At 45.9% G+C, this 9,956-nt stretch overlaps 1 protein-coding gene across 1 annotated transcript; it reads right to left on the bottom strand.

The window, feature by feature from the left end:
* Nucleotides 1–256: 256 nt before the first annotated feature.
* Nucleotides 257–9,374, bottom strand: LOC121491886 (cAMP-regulated phosphoprotein 21-like). The gene is made up of 3 exons (XM_041757015.1): nucleotides 9,332–9,374; nucleotides 8,736–8,779; nucleotides 257–775 (listed from the first exon to the last, which is right to left on the bottom strand). The coding sequence occupies exons 1-3, from the start codon at nucleotides 9,372–9,374 to the stop codon at nucleotides 257–259; spliced, it is 606 nt and encodes a 201-aa protein (XP_041612949.1).
* Nucleotides 9,375–9,956: the final 582 nt, after the last annotated feature.

Here is a 9,956-nt window from a genome sequence, read left to right as displayed (position 1 = left end):
CAAAAGGCAGGCGCCGAACCGCTGCGCCACCCAGGGATCCCTAAATATTTATTTTATTTTAGAGTGAGAGAGAGAGCAAACACACTACAGGAGCAGAGGAAGAGAATCCTGAGCAGGCTCTCCCCTAAGTGGAGATAAAATAATAATAATTTTTTTTTTCACATTTTAAATGCCATGTATTTTGAATTTTCTAACATGCTCTTATAAATGAATCCATAAGAGAAAAAGAAAATGCTAAATAAATACAGCAATGGGCTTACATTCTTGTGTTGCTGGTCTTGTTGATGATAACAGATTTCCCTGTTTGATCCACATTGTGATCCAACCCAAAGTAAGCCGCCACTCGATGAACAAGCATCCTCTGATAGGATGACATCTGAGGGAACTTTTTATAATGATTATTGTTGTCACCAATGAAATCAATAATTTCCTGCTCCATTTTCAAGAGTATCATCCTGTCCCTGGAATTATTCTTTAATGTGTTAATCAGAAACTCATGTAAGTCTATGCCAGTAGAATCCGTGTATTCTTGGCTGCAATCTTTTGATAACATTCTGATCTTGGGTTTTTCAGAGGTTTTATCTTTGTTTTTATCCTTTTCTTTTTCTCTTTCTGAATCATCTTTCCTAGATTTATCATACTCTTGCAGGCTGGGAAAACTGGAAAGCTGTAAATGAATTGATTCCTGATCCTGAAGACTTTCCCCTCCTGGTCTGGCTGAGGATTCTTCACAAACGGCAAGACTGCGAGTCAGTTTACCTTTCCCTGCTCCTGACTGGGGAGGGGAAAGAAGAGGCAAGGCAAGGCGAATAAAGACAACAAACAGAAAACATTCTCCGGCTGTCAATTCCTCACCACCCTCCCAGGACCGCCCCACATGGGGCTAGATCTCAGGACTCAGAGGTCATGACCTGAGCTGAAACTGAGAGTCAGATGCTTAAATAACCAGGCCACCCCAGCACCCCGGCATTTAGACTTCTTATTTCTACATGAGTACATTTCTGTCTTTTGGTTCATTCATATTTTCTTCACATTCTTTTATAATTTTTGTTTGTTTTTTTTCTTACATAATCTTTCATGTAAAAAAATCATTTGGATTTTTAATGACGTACGGTAAGGACACTTGTTTTTTTCTTCACTGTGCTTAGCTAATTGTACAAAATCATGTATTGAATAGCCTCTTCATCCTCTGAAATCATCCCTACATTTCCACTATGCCTGTGTCGCTCCCAGCTGCTCCCAGCCAGTCACTGAGTGTGGCAGGGATACCAAGGCAGGCCCATTCCTGGGAGTCTTGGGATTCCTTTGAAGGTGACCTTGGCCTAAGGACTTCTCAATGTCTTGGTCAACTTGCCTTCCATCTGCATCACAAACAAGATATTTCTGGCCCACTTTCCCTTCCTTGACTTTTTTCTTCCACTCAAGGCCAGACTTGCAGCATGGGCTGACATATCTTCCATCCTTTTTTGACTCCTTCTCCATTTGCCTCTCCTGGGGTTGTTTCTTCTCCTCCTCCTCCTCCTCCTCCTCCTCCTCCTCCTCCTCCTCCTTCTTCTTCTTCATAATAATAATAATAATAATAAATTTATTTTTTATTGGTGTTCAATTTGCCAACATACAGAATAACACCCAGTGCTCATCCTTTCAAGTGCCCACCTCAGTGCCCGCCACCCAGTCACCTCCACCTCCTGGCCTGCTCCCCTTCCACCACCCCTAGTTCGTTTCCCAGAGTTAGGAGTCTTCCATGTTCTGTCTCCCTTTCTGATATTTCCCACTTATTTTTTCTCCTTTCCCCTTTATTCCCTTTCACTATTATTTATATTCTCCTGGGGTTTCTTCTAATGTATTTCTTGCTCACTTAATCTTATCTTGGTATATGCTTCTTGGAGGGCCTGCAGTAGCATACATGTGGTGAGAGGTGTACATGTGCTAGGTCAAGAGTCATGTAAAGGCAAGAGAATCTCCAGATAGATTTGGAGATCTTCCAAGGGGAAAACCCAGGAAAGTATGTCAGGCTCCAGAATTCCCCCATTATGCAAGGCAGAACCTTGCCATTAGCCAAGGCAGCATGATGCAGCATAGAAAGGTGGAAATGTTAGTATGGCATCTTTAGTCACTGTGCCTCAAGACATCCTCTCTGGCCTCTTATGTGTGGCTCAGGCTATGAAACATCCCCCATGTTCCTTCATCTATCCCCAAAGCAAATTGATCAGTAAGGTGTACAGACCTCAACAATGGCCATGGAGGAACTGTACAAAGTGGATCCCCATGGTCAATGGAATCTTTAGCAACCGAAGTGGCTCATTGAAATATAACAATTGCACCTCTTAGTATCATATCCCTATTTACCAGGATATGGTATACACTCTGGATTGGTGACTAATTATATCTGCCAGCAATCTTAGTAAGAGATGAATACTATTAGCTATTGTTGAATAGCTAATAACATTTATTGAACACATACTTTATCAAGCATTCTTTGAAATTTTTTGTGTATGAAACTCATATAATTCTTCTCTCAAACTTGATAACAACAGAATAGCATGTCTGAGATTGATTCTGTGATTAACTGCACATTTTGTTGTTGCTGTTTTTAAAGATTTTATTTATTTGAGAGAGAGCGAGCGAGGATGAGCAAGGGGGAGGAGCCGAGGGAGAGGGACAAGTAGACTTCCATGCTGAGCACAGAGCCAGGGGCTGGGCTTGATCATAGGACCCCGGGATCCTGACCTGAGCTGAGGGCAGGTGCCTCACCAACTGAGCCACCCAGGTGCCCCAACTGCACATTTTGGATGGGGAAATGACACCGAAGTTAAGGAACTTACCCCAGTCACCCAACTCATGGCTGATAAAAACCAGAATTTAAAACCAGCTGGATGGGCTCCAGAGCTTCTCTGTCACCCACTCTGGGGAACTGGGGATAGAAGTGTTGTGTGTGTTGGGGAGGGGGAAGGACTAAAAGACACAGCTTGAAGAATATAAAATCAGGAGCAATATTCCAGATCAGAATGTACAAACAGGGATCCCTGGGTGGCCCAGCGGTTTAATGCCTGCCTTCGGCCCAGGGTGTAATCCTGGAGTCCCAGGATTCCCTGCGTGGAGCCTGCTTATTCTCCCTCTGCCTGTGTCTCTGCCTCTCTCTCTCTGTGTCTCTTATGAATAAATAAATAAAATCTTAAAAAAAAAAAAGTACAAACAATGTAGTGAGGACACTGGGAGAAACCGTGAAGCTTGCACTGCTTACACCCCTGAGACTGGCATTGGTCACTGTCCCTTGAACTGATACTACTGCCACCACTCACTAACCAAATGGGTTTTCTGTTTCTTCACATCGAAGTTTTCTGATTCAAAATATAAATACATCTGAATGGCAGAGCCAAGTCTATATGCCCTTACCCAAGCTGGAAGGAAGTCTGAGGAATATTTTGTAGCTCAGTAGTGGGATATAGACTCTGCTTCATAAGGTGAGGGACTCCTTGCATGCAAAAAAGAATTCAAATGCAAGGTAGCCAAAACTAATGGCAATCTTGTTATATAGATATTTTACTTTTCTTTTTCTCTTGTCTGAAAGACAATCTTGTTTTTTCTCCATCATTGTTTGCCAGATGTTTTGGAGGTGACCGAATTTCTCACCATACAGGTTGCTGTATGATGATGAACCATATCTTAAACTTTCAGAGAAGAACAGAGATCACTAAGGGGTCCTGAACTCACTGGAGTGTAGTGGCTGGATATAGTCCTTGGTGCTTCCCTTTGGAAAATGGGATAAGTGTAGCAGGTTGCTTTTGCTTCATAACAAATTGCCTTCATGTGCAGTGACTGATCATAGTCATCACCTATTAGCCAATGATCCTGTAGGTCAGCAACTTGGGCTGGATGCCTACGACAGTTCCTCTGGTCTTGGCTGGCTCACTCAAATTTCTGTGGCTTTCCTCTAGTTTGGAAACTTTTTAGTCAACGGTCCCCTCACATTTCTAGCTGCTGCCTGGGGCAAACAGGGCAGTTGGTTATGTGTCTCTTCCTATCCAGCTCATCCACATGGTTGATGTCAGTTCCAATATATGTATGCACAGTGGAATATTACTCAGCCATCAAAAATGAAACATTGCCATTTGGAACAATGTGGATGAAACTAGAGGGTATTATGCTAAGCAAAATAAATCGATCAGAGAAAGATAATTATATGACTTCACTCACATGTGGAATTAAAAAAAAAGATTTTATTTATTCATGAGAGACACAGAGAGAAAGGCAGAGACACTGGCAGAGGGAGAAGCAGTCTCCCTCCGAGGAGGCTGATGTAGGACCCCAGGATCATGACCCGAGCCAAAGGCAAATGCTCAACCACTGAGCCACCCAGGTGCCCCTCATATGTAGAATTTAAGAAACAAAATAGATGAGCATAGGGGAAGGGAGGGAAAAATAAAACAAGACAAATCAGAAGGGAGATAAACCATAATAGACTCATATGAAACAGACTGACGGTTGCTGGAGGGGTGGTGGTGGGGAGGATGGGGTAACTGGGTGATGGGCATTAAGGAGGGCACGTGATGCGATGAGCACTGGGTGTTATATAAGATGGATGAATCACTGACCTCTACCTCCGAAACTAATGATACACTATACATTAATTAATTGAATTTAAACAAACAAAAAAATGGAAGCACTTTTAAAGTCTGCTCACTCCAAGTTTGCTATTGTCACATGAAGTGACATGAGGACACATCTGGAGCTAGTATGGGAGGGGACAGCTTGAAAGTCAATTGTTAGATTTCCAGAAATTTTGTAAGTCCCCTGTTCAATTGCTCCCAGCTTGAAAATTGGCCCCAGCGTGGGAACATTTACACCACAAAAATCGGCAAATGCTCCAAGCCAGGGCTTTTTCCCCTCTTCTCAGAGAGGTAGTTTATTAGTATGTCACTAGGACTCTCTGAGGACATGGCTACAGAGAGGAATTATAGCAGCTATTTTTTTGGCTTGCTATATTTTAAATTTTAAACTTTGTAATATTTTATTTAAATTCAATTTGCCGGTATATAGTATAACACTCAGTGTATAGCAGCTAGTTTTGAGAGAAACTATCATAGTGAATTTTTTATTTATTTGAGAGTCACAGTTTTTAAGCATACCCCTTCTTTGAAATGTATGTATATGTATGTAGGGTTATGTATGTGTTGAGAAGTTGATAGTTCACATTGTCGTGGTTTTTAAAAACTTAAAAAAAAGTATGCTTTAGTCTTTTCTGGTAACAGACCTGTTCGAATCAAGCTAAGCCACTCTCATGACATAGTGATTTATCTAAAGGACAAGCACATGAACCAAGCTAATTTAGTCAGAATTATTCCCCAGGGTTTTTTCAAACTGAAGTCGGGGGAGGAAAGTCCCTCTTGTTTCTCTTACAAATTGTGAAGAGCCCAGAGCTGCCAGCAGTCATAATCACACTCTTGTGGGGGCAGCCAGACTGAGAGGGAAAAGATAACACAGAGAAATTTGCATGAAAGGGGGGGAGGAGTTGAGATTGAGAGTGAGAAGAAAAGACAAATTCATCCCACCCCCTATTACTCTTTGGTTGTGTCTATATATATATGTATATATGTCTATACATATGTATATATGCATACACACACGCACACGTATGGGGGAGAGAATATATTTTTCTTTCCTAAAGAAGATTGAACACTTTTTGTCACTTGCAACCAAATAGTCCTAAGACAGGAACACAGATAGCTTGTTGAAGAGGTGGAAAAACCAGGACAAGGAAAGGGGGAGTATTGCTGTGTAGAGACAGGATCTGCGTCAAGGCATTGTGTTCCTCTCCAGGTGGTGAAATCGGGGGCATGGGAAATATATGAAGAGCTCCTCTGCAATTTGTGATTCTCCTCTCTACCAGCTCCCTCCATCCCCTGTGTCACTTCAGGGTGTGGGTGCAGGTAGTGGAAATGACTCCATACAATTGAAGTAGAAACAGACTTGATATAGGGTGATTACAAAACCGTTGGAAGGTCAGGAGGGACAGCCTGAACTTCCAGGAATGGTTCCTCTATGACAGTACCGCACAGCTGGCCTGCCAAGGAAATCATTATCCCAGCTGCTGGCTTGAGGATAGACCACTCAACTGTGATTCACATAAAAAAATTGGATGCCCCATGTTCTTTCTGTTTGCAACCACAAAGCTAGCACCAGCCACCGAGATTTCTGTTTCTGCAACCACAGGAAAATGAAACATCTCCTCCACTATGCTTGCTAGCAGAAAGGTCAGCAGCCATAGAAACATGTATGCACTTCCCATTCTCATGCTTCAGAGGCAACAAAATTATCATTATCTTCTGTATCCTTCCAGGAAATTTCCAAGCACACACAAATATACATGCTTGTGTGTGTGCATGTGTGCAAAACAAATAGGATCACACTAAATGTTGGTCTGGTTGATAGGACTTCTACTTGGATATTTTTCCTAAGAGTGAAAGAATGTGGGCAGCCCTGGTGGCTTAGAGGTTTAGCTGCCTTTAGCCCAGGGCGTGATCCTGGGGACCGGGGATCAAGTCCCACATCGGGCTCCCTGTGTAGAGCCTGCTTCTCCCTCTACCTGCTTCTCCCTCTGCCTGTGTCTGCCTCTCTCTCTCTGTGTCTCTCATGAATAAATAAATAAAATCTTAAAAAAAAAAAAAGAGTGAAAGAATGCAACTAACTTTCTTAAGCGAATCACTCTCACCCCTAATTTTAGCATAGAAACAGAATCTTTGGGACTGAATGTAAAATATTTAGGAGCAACATCAAGAATTAAATGAATAATGAAAGAGGCACACAACTGAAAAATCACTTCCAAATGAAGTATTCTTTTTTTTTTTTTTTTTTAGATTTTATTTCTTTATTCATGAGAGACACACACAGAAAGAGAGGCAGTGACATATCAGAGAGAGAACCAGGCTCCCTGTGGGGAGCCCAATGCAGATGGATCCCAGGACCCTAGGATCATGCCCTAGCCCAAGGCAGACGCTCAACCACTGAGCCAGCCAGGTACCCAAAATGAAGTGTTCTTTTGAAAATAAAGTTTGGATTTGTATATACATATCTTTTAAATTTAAAAACAAAATCTATAATTTATGAAGGTGAAAACATAGAATTTTGTCTAAAGGCTACTTTAAACCCTGCAGAGCAAAGAGCAAATATATGTTCTTTTAAAAAAGCAGTGTAAAGAGCAAAAGTAAAAACAAAATTTTAAACACCTCCAAAAGCTAGAAACTCAGAAAATCCAAAAAATATTAAGAGAAAGAAAAACCGCTGACTCTGAGAGTAAATGGCCCTCAAGGTGAAAGTCCTATGCTTTCACATAGGGGCTAATCAGATTAATATATCACCTAGGTAATGTCACTGAATCAGACTGTTTATAGTTCAGTGAGTGATATAAGACAAAGAAAAGTCTAGATGGTGAGACAGGAACCGAGTAGAAAGATAGCCACTTGGCAGCAAGCAGCAGCCTCATCCTCACTTGTCCTGGGCCCTCCCTCGGGCCCTGGGGGCTGTGCGGGGGACACATGAGGCTGGGTGACCCTGAGACCAGCTCCAGGGGCCCCATCTCTGCCTGGGATTCATTGATGCTGGTGCTGCTCACGACTGTTCACTGTCCCAGCCCAGGGAGTGGCCCTGAGTGTAGCCCCAGGTGGGGAGATTCCAACCATCTCTTGGGGAAATGGAGAAGTCTGGGTGCCTGGCCTCAAGCTCTGACAAGGGATGGCCCTCAGGACAGCCTGCTCCGGGAGTATGACAGGGCCTGACTGGTGGCCCAGGAGCACATGCAGGACCCAGGGAGGGAAGGGTGGCGGGACCTCTGGCTCAGGTAAGGGGGTCCAAGGGAAACATTCGGGCTTGAGCTCAGCTGCAGCTTTGGAGAGGACAGTGGCCCTCGGGAGATGCCCCTGCCTCCTGGTGCTGAAAGGGTTTGAGGATGCAGGTTGCTTTGCAGGGAAGCTGGGGCGGCAGCAGGAGGTGTGAGGGGCTTGGGGAAGACGGGCCTGGTCTGGGTTGTGGGAAGGGGATTCATCCAAGGTTCAGAAGGTTGAGTCCTGGTGACCAGTGTTGCAGCCTGCATTCCCCGGCCAGAAGTCTCTGAGGCAGATTCATTCCAGAGATTGACTAGGCTGTTCTTGTGGAATCAACCCCCGAGGAAGGGAAGATGGAAGGGAAGATGGAACTATCCGGAAAATGGGAACATTGACACGCAGTGCAACCTCAGTGGAGAGCTCAGCCGACTCTCCATAGACGACCCTGCAGAGCTGTGTCAATTTAGGCAACAGGGCTGGGCTTTATGTCCCCACACTGATGGGCCTTTGGATGAAGACCTCCTTGGGAAAGGAGTGGCCTTCCATGGGGTGGCTCCCTGCGGCTGGAGAATGATATCTGAGAGCCTCCCAGCACCAGCACTCTCAGCAGATGGAGAACTAATCCTGTTGCTCCTGAGGGGGGATCCGGAAGGGCTGTCGCTGGGTCTACCACAGTGAGGACATGTGGTAGGGCTCATAGGAAGAGCAGGTCCAGGGAAGGTCAGGAGTTCCATTTTGGGCGTGTTGTGCTTTTGGGGTTTAAGGGATAGGCAGGTGGGGGTGTCCAGTGGACAGCTGGATGTATAGGGTCTGAAGCCCTGGAAGAAGGTCAAGGACAGAAACATGAAAATGGAGTGGCAATCAGAGGACCCATCGGGGCAGGTGGAGTCAAGGAGAGATGAAACCTGAGCTCACCGTCTGGCAGCTGGTCCTCAGAGGGGCCTCACATGAGGAGACATCTGGATAAGATCAGCAAAAAACCAGTGAGTTCAGGAATTCCCCACTCGGCCAGAGGTCTTGGAGCTGAGTGAGAGCCCTGGTCCCACTCACCCCATACAGCTCCCCGTGCTGATGTGCAAGTCAGGTGGCAGTAGTGACGGCGTGGGGACCGCCCAGGGGACAGGATGCTCCCCCGGGGTCACTCACCCCTTCAGCACACCCCCTGTCCCATGCCCTCCCCCCTTCAGCTCCCTCCACCTGTCCTGGGCTCCAGGGCTTTTCTCTCTCCTCTCTCTGCTGCTCCTCCGCGGTCCGGTTCTGGCCTTCCCGCCCCCGACCACTAGAGGGCAGCAGCTCACGGCCGAGGCGCTGGGGTGCTGCGGGCCTGGGGCCCCTGTCCTGGGTCAGGCTTGCACTCACAGGGCTGTCATGGTGCAAGTGCTGCGTTCAGGAGGGAGGGCGGGAATTGCTGCTTCTTAGCCCTGCTTTGCCGAAGCATAGAGGCCCGGTGGCCCCTGTACCCGCTTTGGCCCGCCGGGGACACCCGGGCCCAGAGAAAGGCCAGGACCTACTTGAGATCTCTGACTTGACAATCACATTCCCCTCCTCCGTCATGAACCTTAAGAAAATGTGGCTAGACCTTACTCCTACTGCTTGCGTCCCAGGGTGTTGAAAGGATTTTTCCTGGAAAAAACAGGCTCAGATTCTCTCCAGGGTGTCAAAAGCCCCAGGGCTGGTCCCTGGGTTGCTGCAGGGACCTGGTTGCCCAGGTCTGAGTCCCACGGATTTCTGAAAGGCCTCTTGTGACCACAGCTCAGAGAGACTGTGTCTGAGCACTGTGCTCGGGCCTGCATTTCTGAAGGCATGGTTAGGCCAAGAAAACTTTTTCCAATTGAGGAGAAGAAAGAGGGAATGACCTGGGAGGGAACCCGCTACAATAGCAGGTTGAGGACCAGAGTGCTGGCCCAGAGTCAGGCCTCAGCTCCGACCCCCTGCCTCCTCCCAGCCCCCCTTATATATAGTACACAGGCCAGTTTCATAGCCGCCGTGGGGCTCTGATCAATGGAAGAGGTGGGATGTCTTTAGCATCTTTCTTACTCTTCTTTTTTATGCTCCTTCTGGGAAGGTCCAAAGCACTAGCCAGAACCAGGCAGAAGGGTTAGGTTGGGTGGGACGCCTGGGTGGCTCAAGGGTTGA

This window comes from Vulpes lagopus, chromosome 5 (genome assembly GCF_018345385.1).
Source record: "Vulpes lagopus strain Blue_001 chromosome 5, ASM1834538v1, whole genome shotgun sequence".
NCBI lineage: Eukaryota > Metazoa > Chordata > Mammalia > Carnivora > Canidae > Vulpes > Vulpes lagopus.
This window is presented reverse-complemented; position numbering and strand designations above follow the sequence as displayed.

Bases quoted from the DNA above. Each gene is read 5' to 3' on its own strand.
- LOC121491886 (XM_041757015.1), bottom strand. From the start codon at position 9,374: ATGACGGAGGAGGGGAATGTGATTGTCAAGTCAGAGATCTCAA. The intron at 8,780-9,331 runs GTAGGTCCTGGC...GATCTTATCCAG, and splicing joins TGTCAAGTCAGAGATCTCAA to ATGTCTCCTCATGTGAGGCC. The intron at 776-8,735 runs GTGAGCTCAGGT...TCCCCTCCCCAG, and splicing joins TGAGGACCAGCTGCCAGACG to TCAGGAGCAGGGAAAGGTAA.